This window comes from Carcharodon carcharias, chromosome 17 (assembly GCF_017639515.1).
Source record: "Carcharodon carcharias isolate sCarCar2 chromosome 17, sCarCar2.pri, whole genome shotgun sequence".
NCBI classification, from domain to species: Eukaryota; Metazoa; Chordata; class Chondrichthyes; order Lamniformes; family Lamnidae; genus Carcharodon; species Carcharodon carcharias.
The window spans coordinates 12,875,456-12,900,705 of NC_054483.1; the positions used below are offsets into that span (position 1 = coordinate 12,875,456).

Here is a 25,250-nt window from a genome sequence, read left to right on the forward strand (position 1 = left end):
TATATGGAAAAAATAAACTGTCTGCTTTTTAAAAAAAATATATCAATTTCAGCATCTTCCACTAGATTGTCTCGCTAGAACTAAGAGAGCCAAGCAAAACTTACGCGAGGTGTTTTTCTGCAAAATACACGACATTTCATTGACGCGGGGACGAGCGAATGGCGAGCCTAGCGCCTTACCACAGTGACCAATCAGAGTGGGGGAAGGGGGCGGGCTTTATGTCCGGTGTTAAAAATTTGCGAATATTTCATGGTAAACAATTTTTAAAAATAATATGCCGTTGGAAAAGTGGGGAACTTTCCTGCCTTCGATGCATTAAAAGTTCACTAACAAATTGCGACGACGGGGGAGGGGGGGAGGGTGGGGGGCGGGAAATCTTAATTCGTCATAAAACCGTGGCGGTTGACGGCACAATTCGGTTTGTTTCCGGTGGGTGACGTCAGTAGGAGGGCTATCGTCCTATTGAGGGAGGGAGTGAGAGCGAGAGGAGCGAGGGAGTCAGGAGCTGCAGGTAAAGGAGGAAAAAACATCGCTTCTGCGCTGGTTAACTACCAGGTTTGGGGGATTCGCAGCTATTTTTGAGTCAGTAATTTTGACCTGATCCCTTTGTGTTGAGTTTTGTTCAAAAATGGGAGTGTTGGTGTGGGGAGCGGAGGGAGAGGGTATTGTGGAACACGAGGCCGTTGCGAAGCACGGCCGCCATTTTACTCGCGTTTGTTCGGGTTGTTTGTTTTGTAATGGACGCTGGCGGCGGTTTTAGTTTTGTAGTTCTCGTTTCCTGGCTCAGCACTTTTGGTTTTAAGGAGGCAGGAAAGCCCGATGTGTTTTCTCCTCTATTCTGCCACTTTCCAGCTTTTTAATCTGTCCATAGCCGAGCGACACGAGGGTTGGTGGCAGGCCGGCGAAGCGCGATAGAGTTTCCCGCTTTCGGAAGGCTCCCCCCCCCCCCCCACCTCGTGTCCGGGGACAGTTGCTCTTCACCGATCCGTGTTCGGCCCCCCGCCCCCCAGCGTGAGGTCGTTTGCGACCCAGACTCCTGAGTGGCCGGGATCCACAATTTAAGGCAAACTGACGGACTTGGGAGACATTTTAATGCTCTTTTTTCCCCTCCCCCCCCCCCCCCCTACTGAAGTAGGGCGCCACAGATTTGACCCGTTTCATTCTCTGTAGCGTGGTCAGAACTACCAGGGTGGCTGTGGCTCGGCTATTTGATCGTCTAAGGCATCAATTGTGAGTCTCTACGAACCTGAGACTGTATGGCCGTTACTGCCGCTCAATTATAACACTTGAAGGTCGCTTCACCTCTTTTTAAAAAAAAAACTAGGACAGTGATTACGGTTTCATTCATTGACGAATGGGTGAATTTTATTCTCAACGTTAGTTAAATGAATTAAAACAAGTTAAATTAAAAGTCCAAATGCCTGCCACTTTGTCACGAGATGGTTGATTTAAGCACATCTCCAAACTAATACTGTTAATAATATTTCACTGTATTTGTAAATATAAAGTTTCACTTGGCTTGTCTAGGTATTAGTTTAAAGTACTAGGTCTAGTTAAATCCATGTCTTCAGTAATACTATTTTCTCAAGTCATAACGCATTTTTTTTTTGTCCAGACTTGTTTACTTTAACTCTGGTGTTAGAATTGTGATGTGATCCTTATGTTATGTATTTTTTCTTTATTGATATGATGAATCCACTTTGTGTCGTGTACCTCCAGTTCAAAAGTACCTCATTGGCTGTAATGTGCTTTGGGTTAGCCTGAAATATGTGAAAAGTGCTAAATAAATGTTGTCTCTTTAATCAAACTTTGATTTTTCTTTTACAGACTTTGTTTCTGAGAGAATAGTGATTCAGACATTATAATGGATGAAGATTTTGTTGTCCGTGTCCGTGGGCTCCCATGGTCCTGCACAGCTGATGAAGTGTTACACTTCTTCTCAGGTTTTGTGAATTCATCTGAATGATTTAGGCTTTAAGGAAAAGTAGAATTCTTAAGTTGAGGGTGATTTACAAGTTTGAATTATCTGGGAGCAAATTTTAGAAATTTAATTGGCTGGCAAAAGTAATGCAATTGGGGCTTTATCTCTTGAATTTAAAAGGGACAGGAGTTTCTGGACAAAGTTAATCCTTATACTAAACATTCCTTTAACATGTGCATTGACATTCATTTTAATGTGAAAATTGCTTGTTTCTAAACAATACTCATGTTTAAAGTATAGTCTTTTCTTCCTGGGTGCATTGTACTTACATGTGACTAACTGAAAGGAGCCACTATTACTTCACGTTGCAAAAGCTGCTGCAGTTTGGATCATTTTTAAAAGTGATTTGAGTCTCGGCTATGAATTTGCTTGAGAACTGTCTTCACTGTTAGCTGCTTTTGTGGAGAATAACAATAGCCCTGAATGTTTTGATAATTAGGCCAAATTTTAGTGCATGTAGCAATTCAAACAAATTCTTTATTTTGTTGGGAGTAACACGAGTGTTAAAACTAAACATAAGTGTCTGAGGGTGTAAAAATATGTTTTGAAAATCTTGTTGAGGTTAGAAGCACTGAGGAACAGCAGCTGTTTTCCTCACTGTCATGGCTACTCTGGTTAAAGATGTTTTTCCTGAGTCCCCTATTAAAATTTAGTGCCTATCTGGTAGTTATGATTTAACATTCCCCAACATGAATAGGTTTTCTGTCCACCATTGCAACCCCTTTCTTTATATCAAAGACTTCAATCAGGTCACCCCCTCAGCCTACTTTTAAGATGAGAGCCTGTTAAGACTTCCCTGATGACTACATCATCATCTCATATGAATCTTTTTCGCATCATCTCCAGTGACTCGATATTGTTTTATAATGGGAAGACTACTGCAGTGAACAACACTCTCCTGGGTGCTGTCTAACCAAGTTTAAAGACAAGTTTAATGTTGACTTTTCATTTTTATCGCTCATGAGTCCGATGCTTGGTTAGCTTTTTTATAGCCTCTTGCTTCTGGCGGTGTTGACACTATGCCTCTGGGTCCTTTACTCTTCTACCCCATTCAGATTATTGCTCTTCCTACCAAAATGTACCACCTAACATTTCTTTATTAAATTTATTTGCCAATCACACATGGATTTATTAATACCTTGCTGTATTTAATTGCATTCTTCCTTTTGAGTTAGCTATACCCCCTGTCGATTTGTTTGCAGATGGTGAAATTGCACTTCTGATTCCTAGGTCCAAATCTTTTCTGTAACCAAAATTGAGCAGTAGAACACCTCACTTCTCATCTTTTGGCAGTCTGGGCAGAGGGTGTGATTTTTCTATCCATCACATTTTTCACCAGGCTGTCATGAAGTCTTTGCTTTAGCTTCATCCTTGCTTGTCTGTTCCTGTTTAAAATGTGTAATTATATCATACAGTTTAATGATCAAATCTTAAGTTCCTGTTAGGTGTTCAAATGAAGCTGAATTTGAACTGGTTCTGAACTTCATGTTTCTGGTTGTCTGCAAGTCAGTCCAGCCTGCATTACTGCTTTCCAGTGCAATCCTATACCCTGTTTGCCTGCATCCTTCCATCCCCTACCCACATGTGGCCTTGGAAGGTGCACTAGCTGCTTGGGAAGTTTGATGAATTTCAATACATTCTGATCTTGCAACTAAAGGCAATACATTTTATGCTAGTATTAGTTAAAGATTTTGGTTACTGTGAAGGGTTAACTACTTGCGTTTAGAGGCTGGGGTGGTGATTTGTTTGTTGGATGCCTAAATCTTCAGTATTGACTTGCAATTAACACAATGCCCTGTGTTTTTGTTATAAGCACATGTATTTGCTTTACAATGCCTTTGGTATTTTTAAATCCTTTCTTGCTTCCTGTTCCCCTCCCCAGTGTAGCATGATAATAATTTGGTAAATCATGTGTGCTGCCTTTAGATTGCAAGATATTAAATGGAACTGGTGGAATACACTTCACCTATTTAAGAGAAGGCCGTCCAAGTGGTGAAGCTTTTGTTCAGCTGGAAACTGAGGAAGATGTAAAACGTGCCCTTGCAAAGGACCGGGAAAGCATGGGCCATAGATATATTGAAGGTAAGCTGACATTTTAAACAATCAGTTGATACGATAGAAGCCTTTGTTTATTGTGGCAGGTTCTTATATCCTGAAGCAATCAGAGTCAGGAGGAAAATGGAAGCAACAGCTTTTGATTTTGGAATCTCAAAGTAGTATTTGGGTTCTATTGGGTGGGCTTAACTTAAGCACATTGCTGCCTGGCCTCCTGTCTTCCACCATCCATAAGTTTGGGCTTGTCTGAATTTTGGTCTCAATTTCCTAACTTGCACTGTCGTGTTCTTCCAATACCTTTTTTTGCTGATCTACATTATTCCAGCAGCACCTTTTATGTTTAAAATTCCTCCAAAGTTCACCTCCACATCTCTAAACTTCTCAGCACTATAAACCTGCAAGACAGCTGCTTCTTGGCACTCTCATTTGATAACAGGCCTCCAGCTGCTGAGGTCCTTAATTCTGAAATTGCCTTAAACCTCTCTGCCTCCTCTCTCCTTTGCAAATGTTCCTTAAAACCTATCTCATTCTGACTCTGACCACTATGGTGAAATGTGAAATTTTGTATGAGCACACTCCTGGCTTAGAATGTTTTACTAATTTAAAGGCACTATCAATGCAAATTATCATTGGAAGCAGACAAAATTTGAGTGTCAAATCTAAGCCAAAGTTTCTTCAGACCTATTACACTGCTGTAAAGCATAGGAAAAATAAGGGAATCTCACCAGAGGAGCAGGCTGTGCAAATTTCTATGCAACAGAAACTTGATAAATAAGCTGCCAATGTAGATTTAGGATATGAGCTTATTAACCACCCTTGCAGCTTTGAAGCTTTGGTTAAGGACATGAAAGTATTGATCGTGTGGCTTTTTGCGCTTTCTAGTTTTGGCAATAGTCCTGTTAATCTCTCTAGTAATGGGGCATTTAAAATAAGCCATAAATATGATGAAATTAGCTTAAAGGGAAATTTGAGATTCTGGCTGAGTACTGTAGTGGATGGTCAGTACTTGATGCCCTTTCCTAGAGTGACACCGAATTGCATATTAGACCATCTAAACTTTTTTTTTCATTCTTTCATGGGATGTGGGTATTGCTGGCCAGGGCAGCATTTATTGCCGTTTTTGTGGTGTAGATACACCAACAGTGCTGTTATGAAGTGAGTTCCAGGACTTTGACCCAGCGACAGTGAATGAGTGGTGATTATAGTTCCACGTCAGGATGTTATATGTCTTGGAGGGAAAATCGCAGTGGTTGTACGCCCTTGGATCTGTAGCCCCTGCCTTTCTAGAGGCCGTGGGTTTGGGAGGTCATCTCGAAGGATCCATGGTGAATTGCTGCAGAGCATCTTGTAGACGGTACTCGCTGTTGTCACTGGCAGTGTGGTGGTGGAGGGAGTGTTTAAGGTGGTGGATGTGCTACCAGTCAAGTGGGCTGCTTTGTTGTGGATGATGTGGAGCTTCTTGAGTAGTGTTGGAGCTGCACTCATCCAGGCAAGTGGAGAGTGTTCCATCACACTCCTGACTTGTGCCATGTAGATGGTGGACAGGCTTTGTGGAATCAGGAGGTGAGTTACTGTATAGAATTCCCAGCCTATCACCTGTTCTTGTAGGCAGTCTTTATATGGCTGGTCCAGTTCATTTTCTGGTCAGTGATAACTCCTAGGATGTTGATAGTGGGGAATTCAGTGACAATGCCATTGAATGTCATGGGGAGGAAATGATTAGATTTCCTTGTTGGAGCTGGTCACTGTCTGGCAGCTGTGGTGTGGATGTTACTTGCCACTTCTTGCCTAATCCTGAATGTCGCCCGGGTCTTGCTGTATATGGGCACAGGCTGCTTTGTTATGAGTTGCAAATGGTGAATAATGTGAGTAAGTGTGAAGTTATCCACTTCAGTGGGAAAGAGTGGCAGAGTATTATTTAAATGGTGGTAGTTTGTGAAATGATATACAAAGGGACCTGGGTGTCCTTGTACACCCATTACTGAAAACAAGCATGCAAGCACAGCAAGCAGTTAGAAAGCAGATGGTATGTTAGCCTTCATTGCAAGAGGACTTAAGTACATGAGCAAGGATATCTTACTGCAGCTATACAGGGCCTTGGTGAGACCACACCTGGAATATTGTGTGGAGTTTTGGTCTCCTTAAGTGAGAGGATATACCTGCCAAAGAGGGAGTGTAGTAAATGTTCACCAGACTCATTCCTCGGATGGCAGCATTTTCATATGAGAGATTGGGCCGACTGGGCCTGTATTCACAAGAGGTTAGAAAAATGAGGGGGGTGGGGTGGATCTCATTGAAATGTATAAACTTCTGACAGGGCTGGCCAGGCTGAATACAGGCATGATGTTTCCTCTGTTTGCAGGGGTTGAGAACCAGGAGTCTGTCTCAGGATATGCGTTAGGCCCTTTAGGACTGAGATGAGGAGAAATGTCTTCAATCAGAGGGTGGTGAACCTGTGGAATTCTCTAGCACAGAAGGCTGTGTAGGCCAAGTCACTGAATATATTTACAAAGGAAATAGATTTCTAGACTAAAAGCATCCAGGGGTATGGGGAGAGAGTGGGAGTATGGCATTGAGATAGAGGAACAGCCATTATCATATTGAATGGCCCTGTTCTTATTTTCTAACATTGTGCCATCATCAGCAAACATCCCCACTTCTGACCTTTTATAAGCGATGTCAAATGCAAGTATTTGGAGGCAGTTGGGCAAAGAAATGGCAAATTAAGGGTTCCGCAGTCATCATTGTTTGGAAATTTGAGTGTGTGCACAGCAATTAACCAGGCAATGGGAGACTTAGCTGGGGAATGTGAGACGAGTAATAGAATTGACTTTGCAGTTCACGTTGGTGAATGTTTAATTCTCATAACCTTGTTCTGCAAAGATTTACATTGAAGACTAGAGAAAAGCAACAAACTTGGGCGAAAGGTAAAAAACTGAGCTGTTTACATAAACTGTCTAGAAAGAAGCTAAAGTCTCTCAAATACTTAATCCAGACCAGAATTGTGGGATGCGGACTAATTGAACTTGTGAAAACTATTAGTTTTCTTTGAGTCATCTACCAGAGAGGGTGGTGTTTGGAAATATTAGTGATCTTCTCATACAATGAATATTAAAATGGGAATGCTTGGCTAGGGGAGATGGGCTTCAGTTGTCTTTTTTTTCTCTTCACCTTTGACATTTTGCAGGAATGTTTGTTCAATGTTAGCATTTACAACTTATGTTCACAGTTTTTGAGACTAAAGCCACTGAAATGGACTGGGCACTAAAGCATGCTAACCCAAATCAAACTGAGTCAACGAGTGATGGAACAGTGCGCCTTAGAGGCTTGCCCTTTGGCTGCAGCAAAGAGGAAATTTTGCAGTTTTTCACAGGTACCTTTTTTACTTTCTCCCATAATGGAACACCAAGTAGGGCATGTGGGTCTGATGTGCTAATGTCACAGTAATTTTAAGATAGATTACTTTCATTAGGGAAGGATTGGGGAGCATTTATATAGCTTTGGATAGCCTGTCCAATGGTTTTGTGCTTTGCATTAATGTGCAAGGCTGTTCAATGCAAATTTCTGTAGATGAAGGGGTGGTGGAATAGCCAAATGATCATTTCGTGACTTGGTAGAGTGGCACATAGAATTGGGCACAAGGGTTTTTTTTGTTCCAAAAAAGATTCTTTAACAAAAATAGTTCAATGCCTTTGACAGTTTGCAACTTAGGACAGTGATTTACAATAAAGACAATTCTTCTTGCTTAAGAAATGCAATTGCTGTAACCATGCAGTCTAAAGAAAACGAAGTTGGTTGGTTGTGGGGATTTTGGTTGCAGTTTTGAGCAGGGGTCACAAATTAGCTCCATAGTCCCGGCAAAGCTAGTTGGACCAAGTTCCCAAAGCATGTGTAGGTTTTAAGGTGAATTATCTCGTTAATTTTAGGGTGTAGGTTGCATTCGTTGATGAAAAGCTAGCAAAATTTTTACTTTTTTTTTTAAAGACACATTGGGCCACTGCCTTAAAATTAGTAATTTTGCTTTTCCATTTTGAGGATGAGAATTGATTTTTTCCCCCCCCAAAAGTTAATCCTTGAGTCCAATCTTGTGAGCCAGTAATATAAAGGGTGACTTATAATTTTATTAGCATTTGAAGGAATAGTTTAGAATCTTGTGTGCAAAATTTTTTCAATAACTTGTTAATTGAAAAATTTATTAACTACAGAAGTTAATTCAGCCTTATTGCCAGATGTAATCTTCCAACCTTCATTTGTTTGAATTTTTTCTGCTAATTTGTATGGAGTATTACAAATGTTTAGACACAAATTTAACACCAGTATTTGCTTTGAATTGTGTAATTCTAGTATTGCAATGCAGCTTCTGATTGAACAGCAGTGCTGACATTCTAAACTATTCCTTTGATGTGTTTGTGTCCAGTCAAGATTTAAGTTTCTGGGTTTAAGTGGTACAGTCGTGCTATAATTTGGCATCTGTGTTGCACCATGGAGTGGTAGATGCAGACATGTGCTTACCATTCCCATGGAGTTTTCAAGCCCACCTTTGCCAATGGTGGGAAGTATTCACCAAAGACCAGGCTCTTTCTCCATACAGAGGAAGAGTAACCTGGGTTTCTGCACCTTGAGCCATTGGCTTCATAGTCATGTTGACTGTCTGCCTGCCCTCTGGCTTCTCGTGCCTAAAAGTGGGAAGACCCGCAGAAGGGATGAAAACCTAAAATGGGTGTCTGTCCCTTAAATTGGGTTCTTTTATTTCCATGTTGACATCAGTTTAAAACAGTTTCTACTGATATACAAATTGTGTTAAGATTTTAAGTTGTGCTACTGATGTCTCAGCACTACAAATTACTGCAGTTACTGGCTGTGAAGAATTTCTAACTGGATTAGAATGTTGCAGTAGTCAAAATAAAATCCCCCTCTCCCAACCACAAAGCCTTGATATTAGAACGGGGGAAATTTAAAACAAAATTTCATCATGGTCCTGCTGGTTTTAATTCCATTTCCCTCTTCCACCACCTCCAACTGAAGGTGCCAACTGCTTTGTGTTACATTCATGTCTGGTTCCTTGCTTAAATGGCCACTTTTCATGCATGAAACTTCATGGTGAGAGTCAGCAAGGCTTTCAACTGCTGTGGGAGCATCTTGAGCCCCAAGTTGCCCTTGTCTCCCTTACCTAATCCCGTAGGGATAACAGTTCAGAGAGTCCTGGCTGGGATGGGTTATTTGGCATAGAGTAGCAGTTAAGGAACTATTTCCTGGGTTGTGAGACTCAGCTGCTGATTTGATTCAACCTGCTGGTACTTTGGGGATCTGGCATGGAATTCCTGTATCAGGATTTTCAGTAGATAACCTGGCTGAGTTGAAATTGTGTTGCAGATATTATCGTGTAATTGAACATGCTAGAAAAATAGGGCTGCATTTGACCAAGCCAAGCTCAGTAAGAGTACAGTTCAGTCACTTAGCTTTTGGGTTGGTAACTGGATCAATTCCCTTGCTAACTATTTCTTCACAGTCAGTAACTCGCAGCCTATAATGTAAGTGGACTCTTATATTTTAAGACCATGCTAAATTGGTGTATTGACGCAGAGTTTGCTTGGTGAATGCACTGGCTGCATAGTGTGAATTACCTAAAGCAAAAAGATCCTAACTAAACTTTGATAGTGAAGCTTGATGCCCTTCCATTTTTGTATGATTTAAACAATTAAATCCCAGCTATTGGGTTCTGTTACCAAACAATAGCTTCAGTTCTACATGAAGCTAGCTGAAGTTGCTGGCTTAATGAGCATTGCTTGTTAATTGAGTGGCTGTTTATACAATTCCTAAATTGTAGCATTAGTTGTTTACTGCCATTGTTGATTTTTCTACAACCAAAACTAGCAGGCTGTTAATTGTGGTAATTGTGCGAATATACTGAAGTTCTGTTCAGCCTTCATTGGCTTACATAGAATCTATAGAAAGGAAGTGGGAGGCATTTTTACATAGACCTACAGATATGAGGCCTTGACTTGCAGGTGGGTCTGTATTGATGTGAAATGAAGAAAGTCACATTTCAACCGTGTTTCTTCATGAACAAAGCAAGTGAGACTCAGACTTCTTCTCTGGTCATGTGGTTATAAATCCAAACTATTTCATGTCCAGAGTTTTAATCCTGGTGGTCACAGTGGTTTGAGATTTAGTTATCTGTATAGTTTAATTTTAACTCAATTATCTGATTCATAATTTCCCATAAGTTCAAATGAACACTACCTTCTGTTGCACTACTGTTTCATAAGTTTCCTAATTTTTAATATTTTGAAATTCAGTCTTGGTTTCCATTGTAAATGTGATGTTGAACCAATTTGTACAATACTACAGCAATTCCATAGTGTTTGTCTCACTAGTTTGGCTGTGTAGTCACTATTTAATACTGTGAAATGTAATTCATGTTGCCAAATTGGCTATATAATGTCCCTGTTTTAAAAAGCTTTGGTTTTAAAAAGGAGCAAGCCTTTTTTGTTGGATCTTTGCTTTATTTAAATAGCATTCTGCAGCCATTTGCCTCATTAGTCAATTCTGATATCAGTACTCAATATTGATATGCTGTAGTATGTGTATGAGTAGGAATGTTTCAATTTTTAATATTGTTCCCCTTGTGGGGTATTTGTCCTTGGGTTGAAGGGTTGGAAATCGTGCCAAATGGGATAACATTGCCGGTGGACTACCAGGGGAGAAGCACGGGGGAAGCCTTCGTGCAGTTTGCATCAAAGGAGATAGCTGAAAAAGCACTGGGGAAACACAAGGAAAGAATAGGGCACAGGTGGGGATGGACGGAAGGGTGGCTCATACGTCTTTAAGCCCACTTGTTCAGGTTGCAGAATTCATCCATTTTTGCAGAGAAAATAGTCGAACCTCCCACACGCCATTGGAAAACTTGAGTGGGGACTCAACTGATTTTTCTAAATTGTGTAAAATATGTCCTATACTATAGGGCCCTCCATATATATGACTTGAAAAATGATTGATTATGAATGGTAGTGATCTACCAGGCCAGTATTAGCCAAAATTATTTTAATGCTAAGTTTGTGAAGCTTTTATTGTCCATGGAGAGGGCCCTACAGTTTAGGATTAATAGATGTAAACATTAAATGACAATCGCTTCAATTTGACCCAATTTTAAAATAATACCTTGGTATATTTGGATTAATTAAAATACATATACAAAGTGCAGTAATACAAAACATATACAAAAAATTTGTAACATTTACAAACCAATTTGACAATTGTTGGAAATTTTTTCCCCATTTGTAGAATTTTATCAGCTTAGTGCTTGACGCACCCAGCATTCCAGGCTTCTGTCTTCATCTAACCTAATGGGAAGGTGATGACTAGTTGGCTTGCTGATTTTTATATATTCTATTCTCCAGTAGAAATGTATTGCACTGAAATCAGTATTCTGATTTGCGTTCAGAAGCGTCGGTATAACTAGCCAATTGGTGAAATTCGTCCCAAATGCTTGTGTTGTACTAAGCTTTGTATTTTATAAAACAAATGTCTGACTTGATGCCTTATTGCATGTAGCTTGGGATTTTCACATTGGAGTTTTGGAGAGACCAGTTACATAGGTTTCAGTCCGTCAGATTAAGTGACTGAACCAATTTTGGGAGTGCTTTTTCTTTGCAGTGTCCTCTAAAACCCTTCATTTGCTCAAACTTTACTGGTATGCAATGGCATACTGGATTCCAGAATTCCAAAATAGATATCAAGATTGCATACTGCATGGCCTTCCATCTGGGAAGGTGTATCCCTCTTAAATCCAAGAAATTTTAAGTGCAGCTAGCGTTTTTTCCTTAATGAGGCATACGTTCTGAGAATATAGTTTCTCCAACCCTATTGAGTAGCCAGGTGACTTGCTTGCTCTGAGCTTTCTGATTGATTCATCTGGTTTCAAATGGCAGAGTACCATTAAGATAAATATGGAGCATGCACTTGGCTGACTTCATAATTTGGTGGAATTGCAGAACACCCATCGCTTGGTGCCCAGTGAGCTGTGCCATATGTGGTTAAGGCTTTCACTACTGCAAGTAATGGTAAATGGATATTTCCATTGTTATCAGTCTTTAAGTAACACTGATATACCTTTGAAACCACCTGCTGTTTTTAATTTAACTGGTCCCTCTCATGGTTCCAATTTGTGCTAGTGCAAGTCAGACATTTTTTTTACTCTAAATGATGGGCAGATAATTGCAAAATTTTCATAGCTGCCATATTTTAAAGTCTTTAAATTAATCTCAATTTTGCTAAGATCTGCATTTTTAATTGAAGTAGACTGATTGCTCTGGTGAAAAGCTAACTTAACTGTGCTTTGTGAATTTAGAGGTCATTAACTAATCACATTAAGTGGCTTTATCAAGGTGCCTTCCAATTATAGTGGATCAACCTGCCACTTATTTCCACTCAAATGGTGCTGTGGTATAATGGCTGAAGATGTTTGAAAATTTTAAGTATCAATTAACTCAGTATGCACAAGTGTGCTTAATTGTCATTAAAAGTATACACCACCTATAACACCTGCTTTCTGGCATTGCCATGTTTCAAAAGCATTATTTACCTGTGGTGTAAAGCACATTCCCGATCTTTGAAGTATGCTGTTTGCCTTGACATTCAAGTCTGGTTCCAAAATGAATGTTAGTGATGACCGTCTGTCTACTTTTCCTTAAGCCTCCATGAATGGATATTTTCATAATTAAGAGCCAGCTTCAGAATTGCTTATTCAATGCTTTGAATTTTCTATCGCAACTTTGAAATGTGTGCTTGGGGAAATAACTGAAATTGAAACTCTTTTCACCAGAGCAATCTACACATGAGATTTAACAGTTTTATCATTGAGTTTAAAATATAATCAAAGCCATGCAGTAAATATATTCATTGTGGCTGTTTAGGTATATTGAAATCTTCAGGAGCAGTAGAGGTGAGGTTCGAGCTTATCATGATCCTCCAAGAAGGTTAATGGGACAGCGACCAGGACCCTATGATAGACCAATGGGAAGTGGACGAAGTGGCTATGGTGGTCCAGGGCCAATGAGAGGAGATATGTTTGACCGTGCGCGCAGAGGATCCGCATATGGTGGAGGTAAGAGCATGGAAAGTTCTTTGTGGTCATTGATTCCCCTGGCAAATTTTGAACTAATTAAATTTAAATGGGTTACTGATTACATAGTAAATTTATTTAGTGTGATCCATTTAAGTCCATGAATACTTTATCCCATCTATAAGAGATCTGGTGCAAATATAGTTTCTTTCTAGATGAACCTGCCTTTAAAATCAAAGGCATTTACATCAGTAGATCATAGAAATTACTTTTAAGGGAATGCAAGTCTAGCTGGGTACAACTTGTGTTTATGTCAGACGGCTAAATTTATTTTTCTCCCTAGGTTACAGCAACTTTGATGATTATGGTTACAATGATAACTATGGTTATGGCCGTGATGCATATGGGCATAATTCCAGAGGTGGCGGAATGATGGATAGAGGTAGGAGAAGGAAGTTTTTGGTCTACGCTTTTGCTTAGAGGAAATAAGACTTGGCATTCAAACTAACCAAGTTTGTTAATGCTTTTGACATGTGGGTTCTGATAAAGTTGCTGTAGAACAAAAATCATTTTTTTTTTACCCATGGACTAAATTAATTTCTAATGGAATTGCATGCCAAGGATGCTTTGAACTTGTGTTTTAAGAATAAGTAAGCTGTCTTGAGAACCTGTTTATGGAGTTGATGTGTACACATGTATGACTGAATATTCTTGAAATATAGGCATGGGCAGCCGTGGTTATGGTGGAGCAGGAGATGCTGGTCCTCTTTTTCAAAACGGTACAGGTCATTATGTACACATGAGAGGATTGCCCTTCAGAGCTTCTGAAGGAGATGTTGCTGACGTAAGTGACTTTTGGGAATCATATTCATTCGTAAATGTTTGTTGTGGGAGACTAGGTTGAATTGAAAACTGCTAGACAAATCAGATCTTGGGAACAAAAAAAATTCCTTTATCATGTTTATTTTCTAATGTTATACTCCTGTAGTACATTATACATGGAGAGGAGGATTTGAAGTTCAATTCATTCTTGTACTGTTTTTTCACTTGACAAACTGAAGCCCGCTGCTGCAAGTAAGCTTCTTACTTGTCAGATTATGAAAATTAATATATATTTTTGGTTCCTGATGTGACTGTAGCACAGACAGAGCTGAGTAATAAATTGGTCAGCTCTTTGCTTGTATCAGCATATTTATCACTGATTTAGATTATATATGAGTAAGTTATACTTGGCCTGGCAAAGCTCAGTACAGATGAAGAGCCCAAAATCAAATTATTTCCAGCACCAGTAATCCTCACATTGAACATTGCCAATAACCATATGTTTTTCTTTCATGGGAATTATGTAATAAATATTGTACTTGTGCTATTTATAACTGCAACTTCTGTTTCCTATAGTTTTTTTCACCACTGATTCCTGTAAAGATCAACTTTGAATATGGTTCTGATGGTCGTCTGACTGGAGAGGCTGATGTTGAGTTTGCTACTCATGAAGATGCGGTTGCTGCTATGTCTAAAGATAAAGCACACATGCGTGAGTAATTTATTGTGTGCCGCATTAGGAATGAGTACCATGTTACCAACAGTGTTTTCTAAAATCAATGAAAGAGTGAACATTTAGTTTGTTTTCAAACAAGCTCATCGTACTAGTTGTACCAACATTATACGGATCAGGTCTGTTGTTTATATATTGGTATGATCTCTGTAGAGCCTTTCTAAGAAAAATTCAAACTTCCAGTTACAAGCTGAAAAAAAGACACATCAAGATTTCACTATTTTAACTTTTACAAATAACTGAAAACCATTGTGTTTCATGGAAAACTAATATTTACTACAGAAAAGAGATTCCCCATTTAATTCTCGGGGGAGGCTGTGGCATATTGGTATTTTCACTGGACAGGTATTCCATAGACCCAGGGTAATGCTCTGGGGACCCAGGTTCAAACCCCACCAAGGCAGATGATGAAATTGTGAATTCAACAAAAATCTGGAATCAAGTCTCATGATGACCATGAAGCCATTGCCGATGTGTTGTAAAAATCCGTCTGGCTGACTAATGTCCTTATGGGGAGGAAATCTGCTGTCCTTGCCTGGCCTATGTGACTTCAGACCCACAGCAATGTGGTTGACTCTTAAATGACCTCTGGAGGAAAAAGAGGGGCAGTTGGGATGGGCAATAAATGCTGGCCTAGCCAGTGACGCCACATCCCATGAATTTTTTTTTAAAATTAGCACACCCAAAAATCTTCCACTACAGTAATACATTACGCTGAGAAGTGGATATATCTTTATCCAGGAATTGGTTTAAGATTATCTTTCGGCTTACTTTGTTCTTGTTATCCAGCTGGGAAGTTATAATCCCAGAACTCCCTTTTCCTGTGCCTCTAGATCCCTTCCTCTAGTTCCAAGTGTAGGTGAATTTTCTTACCTCATGTAAATCCTTAGTGATTCTGCTGTCAATCTTTATGCTTCCACCAGCATTCCATGTGGTGAACAATAGTCACTGGTTTCTCTGCTTATGGTGTAGGCCTGGCTACTTTTCTCTATCCCTGCATTGGCTGCAGACCACATGACAATACTGCTGTCTGAGATGTTCATGGATTTGTTGGGAAACGTGTAACCTAATCTCAAAATGGTTTCCTTGCCCCTCTTTCCCCATGGCAACAGGAAATATATTAGCTTTGTGTCAGAGTAGAAATGCTAATTAATTGCCCTCGATTCCAACTTCCTTTCATCTTCGAAGTAAATCAATAATTACAGCGTCACTGTTTATAACTATGACACCTTTGGGGTGACTCTGGGCCCAATCATGGTATAATGAGATTGCTGCTCATGATTTCCAAGCTTTAAATATCTTGCACAACCACCTCAGTAAAACAATCTGAGCCATCCTTTGAGCTCTTAATAATCAAGCCACCCAAGCTTACTGTCAGGCAGACTCCAGAACAAGTGACATGACCCCTTTATTTATCCTAAATTTAAAGCTATAGTAGGTTGTTAACTTTTCAACAGATCTCTGCAGATAATTTTCTTCATGGATGCTGCTTAAGTTCTGGATGTCAGCAATTTTTGCTCTTTATTTGAGTTTACATGTTTGCATCTTGCTCTTTAAGGTTGATTTTTGATTTGTCAGGGCAATCTGACAAGTATCTTGTCTCATCAATTGCAAGATCTTAGTGTTGGAATTCTTTACTTCGGTAAGGGCTGAAATTGTGCAACAAATGTTTGTATTTTTCTGCTTTGGGAAAACATCGAGATATTTTTGAGTTAATTGGTTTTGTCATGGTCCTATTCTGAAACTGAACGCCAAATGACTGATCTTAAATTATTGTATGGTCTTATTAACTGAATTTTTTCTTTAGAACATCGGTATATTGAGTTGTTCCTGGATTCAACTGCCAATATGGGAAGTGGGCCTGGCGGTTATGGAAATCACAGAATGGGTGCTATGGGCATGGGTATGGACCATTATGCAGCAGGTAATTCTTTTCAGATTCTGACATTTCTATATTGATTGAATTAAGTTACATTAAATGTCCATTATGACTGGCATGCAACATCTGTTAATATGATTAAACTCTGGTCCACAAAATCTAAGTGCAGATTTTAGGTGGTCTGATTATGAATGCATTGACAACAGGTGGAGGAATCCAGTTTTCTGATTTTATCAATGTTTTCAACATAGTAACAATCTCCCATCAAATCATATTTACTTCAGTGTTGACTTCTAATTGAAAAAATACTGTCAGGATCATTGCTCTGTTAACCAATGCTAAACTATCTCTATCTGCTACACCTATGGAATGTTGGTGACTAGATGTACAACAATCTCTCTACAACTTCATTGTTGTAAAGACTTCAATTTGGTGCAAATTAGCTTCCAGGTGACAATTTTACTGGTGCTAACCAAATCAATCATTGGGTTATAAGTGAGGGGGGCAGATGGCTAAAGCATGGGTGCTAGGTGGATAATGTAAATGAGTGTAGTCCTCATTGCATTAGATTCAGTAGTTTGCTCCACTGAATTTTTTTCAAATTAATTCTTGCCTAAATTAATCATTAAATTTCTCCAGCTTAGCTGCACCTTGGCTAACGAATAGTACTTCAATTTAAGGCATGCTTGTCTCTGTGCTTTGAGATTTCTCCAGGCAAGCATCTTGCTGTTGAATGTGGGTAACTAGCATGTGGATGAGCACAGTACAGAAATGACCAGCTGTAGAGATCATATTAACTGCTTGGTTTCAGCAGAGGATGATTGAAAATGCCATTTTATTTGGATCACTGCTTTTGGGCACTGCCTGGAAGCAGCATCAAGTGATTGGCATAGACAGGGGAGCAGTTTGGTGATTAATCTTAAAGGTGGAGAAAGATTGAAACATCTAAATTTCAATTTTGTTTTTGATGCATAGGCAATCAAGGAGGCTATGGGCATAACAGCCAGGGTATGGGAAATAGCTATGGAAATATGGGAAATAGCTATGGTGGATATGGAAATGCTGGAAACGCACGTGGATTTGGTAAGTGCAGGTCCTTGTAACTGAAATTTGGTCCCCAAGTATTGATGAGTAACTTTCCTTTGCCATCAAAGCTTTTGGGAGAATTAGTTGCGAATGTCATGGTTATAGGCGGAGCTCATAATTGCTTGAAATTAATGCTTATCTACAATTCATTGGCCATATTCAGGACTCATGAGTGGCTCATGAGGCTATGCTTCCTCCTTTTATGCAGAAATACCTATGTAATCTAAATTTAATGTCGGGGCTTGGAGTTTGAGGCAAATGCAAATCGGGAAAAACTTCTCAATTAGTTGTCTTTTTTCCAATTGCAGGTTATGGCGGTATGGGAGGAGGTGGATATTCCAACAATCCAAATCCGAATATGGCAATGGGAAACTTAGACACAAGCATGGCTGGATGGAGAATGTAAACTAATGTTATGGTGATCAGGCCATGAGCCAGAAGCTTCAGAACCCAAACTCTGCCACAATTTCATAATGGATGACCAATGCAGCAGCATTGCTGTTTGTTTTTTTCTTCAAAACCAAAAGCAGTAATATTTTTACTAATAGAGCTACTTTGCAATTCTTTTTATTTTTTTACATGTTTTGGTGTCAACATATAGAACGCCCATGTTGCCCAGACTTTGGGTAACTTTGTTTGAAGCTTCAGGTATTAGACCTGATGGAGAAGGAAAAATTGTTTTGATAATTTTGGACTTGCGTGAATGTGGCAAATCAAAGTAAACATCTAGTGCAAAGCCTCCTTTTGATGAATTCTTACATTTTATTATTTTAACTAAACTGAATCTAACTTTAGATCACCTTTAAATGCTCTCAGGTGAGCAAGTTGTGTGATTGTGAATGCTATTTTCTACTTTGGTGGTACCATTTAAATAAAACATGGGGAGGGGTTTAACTTGGTATTCTTTCTATGGTATATACCAGAAATTATAAGGCCACCAATGAAATGTCCACACTTCATTCAATTTGAGGTTGTGTTGTCACATGTAGAAATGTGCGGTTATGGGCATCTGTTAGAACATCTTTTAGCATTGGTGTCTTTATAAACAATTTTTTGTCCCATTTGTTTGCTCATCAGACAACTACTGTTCATTTGTTTCATGTTTTTACTATTCTGGTGTTTCCCCCTCCCCCTTGCCCCTGCCCATTTATAACAGCTAATGGGGAGTTTCTCAGTTGGGTTGAAATGGTATGTCTTCCTGTTTTGACTTTCTGGAATGCTTTAACAGATAAAAACCAAGAAGCAGATGTAGGGTATTGTGTGGGTGTTGAGCTGTCAGTTCCTCCAGCAACTTAGATGTATTCTTGACTGTCTGGCATTGGAAATCCTGGCGAACATGTTTTTTCAACAGTTGCTATGTTGATTTTTTTAAAGTCTGTCTGGTTCACATGGTTTTTAACTTTGATTCTTAATATTTTGACTGTTAGCAATGTAGTTTTAAAAATGAGAAGTGTATCTTTGTACCTTTCCAAAAGGTGCTTTTTTTTGGTTACCATGCTTTGTTCAGTGGGACATATTGACTTTGACACTTAGTTGAATGTGCAGCTTCTGAAACCTGTACATTTTTTCAACATCTGAAAGAGATGACTTACTGTACATTTCTAATGGTGAATATAATAAAGTGTAATTTCAGAAATGTTAACAGGACAAGATTTGTTCAGGGTTTAAAGGGGAAGGTTGCTGTAATGGGCTTTAGTCAATCCTTGAACTTGTGTACAATTGACAACTTCCTATTTGTGCAGTCAGTCTCCCCTGGAGAAGCTAGAGGATCTAAATGATGAAATTAGCAGTTAGCTATTGTATGCAGATGTGAATTGCACAACATTTCCAGCAAGTGGCAAATAAAGGTAAATCTTGGATGTGTTTCATCATGATCTTTGGAAGTAGCAGGGCAGGTTAATCATAAGATAACGAGGGAATAGATTGATGGTGACCAGCAAAAGAACCAAAGGTAACCTGAGAAACACAGCGTGTGACCATAATTTTGAATGCATTGCTTAATATGGTGCTGGCTATAGATTCAATAAAAATTCAAAAGGGAATTGAGTAAATACTTGGAGGGAAATGGGGGGGAAGAGCAGGGAAGTGTGCGAAATAAGATTGCTCCTGAACAGAATTGGTGCAGACTTGATGGGCTGAATAACCTCTTGTGCTGTTCTATTCTATATTGGTGGACACTAAAGAACATGCTACTCTTTCCACAGCTATAAAGATTGGCATGATCTCTTACATTTAGTCTTTCATATGTACAGGTCATGTAATGGAGCTTGAGCTGAGAACTGAGTGAGATAGATGGTGATTCATGTTAAGAGAATGAGTCCATTTCTCTGGTTGCAACTTTTCTCCATTATAGAATCAAAATTTCACAAGGTCCAAGACACAAATGATTTCCTTCTTTTGTGATTTCATATGCAAAAAGTAACAGATGGGGGTGCACTTGAAACCTGGAAAGAATTGTAAATACTCCACTAGGTGATCCTCAATTTTGCTCTGTTGCAAGAGCATTGAATACAAGATGATGCCAGATCTCTGGTCATTTTGTCTAGCAATGGGTATTTTTAACTAGAGAGGAGGTCCTCTGTTTTCTTCAATGATTGACAGCCTTCATCTATGGTGCATCCCTTCCAAGAATCAAAACTGCTGGAAAACTTAGCAGTTGTTGTTGCCTGTTTTTTTTTAAAAACAAATCTCATGCTTGGGTTTGTACTAATTGCAAATCAATTTTTTTTTGAAGCCCAGTCAAAATTGATCATGCTTTCATATTAGCCTTCTCAATCTCTCTTCTCATGTTTAAATTTTAGTTTACACATGGTACAAAATGTAGTAAACATTGTTTTGCACACCCCAAGTCTCGTTCCAACCACAGTAGTCTCAACCCTCTGTTCGTTCAAAGAACAAAGTCAAGACATAAATACCATTTGCCTTTAACAAATCTGTACTGACTTATGAACACAATTTACCATGCAGCAGTTGCTTTTGTCCCAGATTATTCCCTGGTCTGTAATTGTCAGATTTATCTACCTTTTTTGGCAAGGGTGTAATACTTGCATTCCTCTGGCATTGCCCTTAGTAACATTGGAATATTTGAGGCCAGGGGAGTACTCACTTAGTGCTTCTACCTCAAACATCTATTTTGGTCTCAAATCACAGTAAATGTTAATAATCCAAGTCTTTTATAAAGATTAGTATAACAGCTGGCATACGAGAATCTATTCTTATACACTTGTTCCTTTTTAAAATCTGCTTTCTGGATGCAACTTGCTTCTCTTGTTTAAACTATTTCTTCTACAAAATTAGTTTAAAGCCTCATTCACTGTACCAGATAACCACTTCTTAATGTCTATTACTAACCTTTAAGGTGCCACCAAACTTGGAACTATTGTAAACTGGGGGGAAAACAATGATAACTTCAGGAGGACCCAAACAGGGTGGTGGAATGGCTGGTCAAGTGGTAATGAAAGTTAATGCAGAGAACTGTGGAGTGATTTCTTACAGTAGGAGGAACAAGAGGCAGTATCAAATAATACAATTTTACAAGGGCTGCAGAGCGAGCTGGGGTCTGTGCACAAATCATTCCTCGTGGCAGGGCCAATTGGAAAAAGTGGTTAATTGGCATCCAGTATCCTGACCTTTTATCAAGTGGGATAAGAGTACAAAAACAAGTTGTGAACTGTAAACCTATAATTTGACTTCAACTTTATTAATATCTCCAGTTCTGGACATCACACCTTGGGACGGATGTGAAGGTATTCAAATTTTACCTGGGCTGAGGGACTTCTGTCATGTGGACAGATTGGAGAATCCTGCACTTTAAATTTACCTCTCAAATGGAGCAGCCAAATGAGCTCCCTTTCCTTGACGTACGAGTTGAGAAATCTGCTAGGGGGTTTTCTATCGTCGTTTACCTTCAGTCATAACAGGTTGGGACTCTTACAGTTGCATATGCTGTCAGATTGGCCTTAGCAGTAACCTCCTAAATAGAGTCTGAGCTATTTGCTCACCTTGCAAACTTAATGCTGAAGTAGGGTAAATCAAAGACATTCTGCGGGATAATGGTTACACTGATCTGATCGTTTCACGCTGTATATAATGCAAACTTAATGTGCCCAAGGCTGTCACTTTAGGCCTTGAAAAGTGCCCAGTCTACCTCAGGTTACCCTAGAAGGGCAATTATCTCAAATATTTGAGTAAGTGAAGTTAGCAGTTTCATGTTGCTACTACGCAGTAGCAAAATGAATGGTATTCGACATTAATAGGATGCTGCTGTCAAGCTCAAAAGATGTTCTACCTATCACAAATGAGTAATGTGTATGAATTTCAGTGCCAGTGTGATGGCTAAGGATGTAGGTTGTACACCCCAAAGACCCTTCTCTTCCCATTTACATCCATGATTCCTCTGATACCCCATGTCATATTAACAGTTCCCAGTTTCCTGGCCCTCACTGCCTCCTCTTCACCATGGACGTCTAGTTCCTCTACCTTTCGTTCCCCCACCAGGATGGACTGAGGGCTCTGCTCCCTTGAATGGAGGCCCAGACAATCCCCATCCTCCGCCACTCTGTCTGGCTGAAATTATTCTCTCTGAACAATTTCTCCTTAAACTTGTCTCACTTCCTCCAAATAAAAGGTATGGCTATGGGTCTCAGTTATGCCTGTGTCTTTATGGGGAATGGAACATTCCTTGTTCTAGTCCTACTTGGGGTGGGGGGGTGCCTCCCACAACTTTTTTTTGGTACATCGATGACTTTTGGTGCTGCCTCATGCTCATATGGACCTGGAAAAATGATCAATTTTGCTTCCAATTTCCATCCCCCATGGTCAATCTCTTGACCTCTGTCTCCATTTCTGGTGATAAACTGTCACCAATATTCATTACAAACCCACCGACCCCCACAGCTACCTCAACTACAGATCCTCACACCCAGCTTCCCGTGAGGACTCCATCCAATTTTCGCAGTTCTTTCGCCTCAGTCGTATCTGTTCAGATGATGCCATTTTCCAAAATGGTGCGTCTGACATGTCTTCCTTAATTGAGGTTTTCTACCCACTGTGGTTGATGGTCCTCAACTGTGTCAGACTCATCTCCTGTGCCTCTGCTCTCACTCCTTCCCCTCCCAGAACAAGATAGGATCCTCTTTGTCCTCACTTTTCACCCCACCAGCCTCTGCATTCAAAGGATCATCCTCCTCCATTTCCACCAACTTCAGCATGATGCCACTACTAAAAACACCTTCCCCTCAACCCCCTGACAGCATTCCATAGGGAGCGTTTCTGCCAGGATACCCTGATCCACTCCTCCTTCACTCCCAACACCTCATCCCCTTCCCATGCAATTGCAGGTGTAACACCTGCCTTTTACTCAACATCATCCAAGGGCCCAAATAGTCCTTTCAGGTGTAGCAGCTCTTCACTTGCACCTCCTTCAATTTAGTCTCCTCATGCAGTCTCCTCAACATTAGGGAGACCAAACACAGACTGGGTGACCGCTTTGTGGGACACCTTCAGTCTGTCTGCAAGCATTACCCAGACCTTCCTGTCACTTGCCATTTCAACACACCATCCTGCTCTCAGGCCCACATGCCCATCCTTGGCCTGCTGCAATGTTCCAGTGAAGCCCAACGCAACAATACCTCGTCTTTCATTTAGGCACTTCACAGCCTCTGGACTTAACATAGAGTTCATGGTCTGAAGTTGTTGAACTCAATCTACATTTCTCTTTTAATCCCCCTTTTTCTGTTTAATTTATTTAAAAATTTGTATCCACTTATTCTCATTTTTATCTTATTTATGGTTTTATCCCATTTTTAAAATCCCTTTAATCATCCTTTTTCCTCAACCACTGCCCCCACCCCCTGTTACTCTTTCACTGAGTGCTCACCCTTGTTCTACTATTAACACATTCTGCTTTCTTAACCTTCATGCCACTATCAGCACCACCTTTAGCCCTTATCACTACCATTAACACTCCTTGTCTTTTTGTCCATGAAATCTTTGTCAATCTTTCCTTAGCCCTCAATTATCACTGACCTTTCCAACTTCACCTGCTCCAACCCCTTACAGTATAAATTTCATTACATTTCTACCTCTTTGGAGAAGGATCATACAGACTCAGAATGTTAACAGGTCTGACAGCATCTGTGGAGAGTTGAGTTTTTCCAGCATTTTCTGTTTTTATTTCAGCATGTCCCTTCCACTGTTCGCAATGGGCAAGGATCATACCCGACTGGCTCATGCTTGTCAAACTCAAAGCACAGTGAACAACATTAGATGTGATTCTGTGACTGGACAACATTTGCCAAATAATTCTGTGTGCTAAGAATTATGCAGCCAACCAATTTAAGATTGTCAGTCAGGCTCACAGTGTGGTGCATTTCTGTGTTCTGGAAGCTGCATATATTAAAACGTCAGGGCCCTATACTAAGCAGACACAACATGTACATGCATTGTGCCTCTCAGCTAAACAAATTAAGTGATAACCATTTGATGTTTCATTCCCCAGGACAATGTCTTGCCTAGCTTAAATTTAAAAACAATGCTTGGCAGTTAAGTCAATCACCATCAACTAGTGCATTCTCTATGGCAACGTCTCTACCAATAAGCATCCACCTGCCAACCAATCAGCACTTTCTCCTCATACAGTCCTCCCCTGACATTGGTATTTTCTTACGAATTGCCCTGATGAGTGCAAGACAAAAGGCTTTTGACAAAAAGATCTTTTTCTCAGCAATAATTTTATATTTCTACACTTTTTCTATTTTTGTTTTACTTTGTAAAACACAACAATGTAGCCCTTGGCCAAGACAGTTGACTTTTAAAGAAATAAACCTTTTGATTGAATATCTGTATATTCAGCCTGTGGCACTAGGCGTAATCCAGAACTCTTAAATTTTTCTAAATGTTGCTTTTTAACTTGCCTTGCTCTTGAAACTACAGGATCTCCACCCTTTTCTTGTCATTTGTTCTCACATGACCCATGATTTGTAGCTGCTCCTCTGCTCCCTTAACCTTGATGTCCTTTATCAGGGAGCAAATGTGCAAGGAAGGACTTATGTTAGTGGTTGCTGAAATGCCAGTCTGTCCCCTGACCACTGAATCCTGTAGAGCTACTTGTGTTCTTGCACTTTGCTATGATGTCTTTTATCATATGATGCCATGTGCTCCCTTTAGGTGCTGTCACTTTGTGTTCACAGAAAAGTGGGCACTATACTCCTGAAAGATTTCTGCACTGCCTGTCTCATCCTACTCTGCTAGATGGCCACATGCGTGCTGTCCTGTGTGGCTATCGGGTGATCAGCTGGAATGTATGATTCAGCAAATGTACCTCCCTCCTTTAGGCTGTGCACTTGTTACAGTTTGCATGTCCTTCACACTGCCACATTGGCACTGGAGTTGTAGGCAATGTATCTCAGTTGTCAATTCTATTTAGTCTGCTTGTGCCAAAAAATTGGGACCTTGTTAATTCCTATTTTATGATGTGTTAGGTCAATTATTTAGTAATTTTGGATCACGTGTTGTATCTTAGATCTAATTACTGATTAAATCAATTTCTAATTAGTATTGATTTGAAATGTATCAACTTCGACACACTATTGTAAAACAGTAATATTTCTTAAATCAACTTCCCCTTCTA

The 25,250-nt window shown here is 39.8% G+C and overlaps 1 protein-coding gene across 2 annotated transcripts; it reads left to right on the plus strand.

Moving 5' to 3' along the window:
- The first annotated feature begins 411 nt into the window (after nucleotides 1-411).
- On the plus strand, nucleotides 412-19,262 carry LOC121289606 (heterogeneous nuclear ribonucleoprotein H3-like). Of its 2 annotated transcripts, none has more exons than XM_041209218.1 (12): nucleotides 412-511; nucleotides 1,828-1,943; nucleotides 3,908-4,063; nucleotides 7,266-7,409; nucleotides 10,691-10,829; nucleotides 12,952-13,142; nucleotides 13,444-13,542; nucleotides 13,823-13,944; nucleotides 14,499-14,634; nucleotides 16,463-16,579; nucleotides 17,510-17,617; nucleotides 17,929-19,262. In XM_041209218.1, exons 2-12 carry the CDS (start codon nucleotides 1,865-1,867, stop codon nucleotides 18,024-18,026), a joined length of 1,389 nt encoding a protein of 462 aa, XP_041065152.1. In that variant the 5' UTR covers nucleotides 412-511; nucleotides 1,828-1,864; the 3' UTR covers nucleotides 18,027-19,262. The 2 variants fall into 2 exon arrangements, with proteins under 2 accessions (XP_041065152.1, XP_041065153.1); XM_041209219.1 differs by having other exon boundaries at nucleotides 467-582.
- Nucleotides 19,263-25,250: the final 5,988 nt, after the last annotated feature.

Coding starts and splice junctions, on each gene's coding strand:
- LOC121289606 (XM_041209218.1), top strand. CDS start 1,865: ATGGATGAAGATTTTGTTGTCCGTGTCCGTGGGCTCCCATGGTCCTGC. Junction 13,945..14,498: donor CTGAAGGAGATGTTGCTGAC/GTAAGTGACTTT, acceptor TGTTTCCTATAG/TTTTTTTCACCACTGATTCC. Junction 16,580..17,509: donor TATGGACCATTATGCAGCAG/GTAATTCTTTTC, acceptor TTTGATGCATAG/GCAATCAAGGAGGCTATGGG.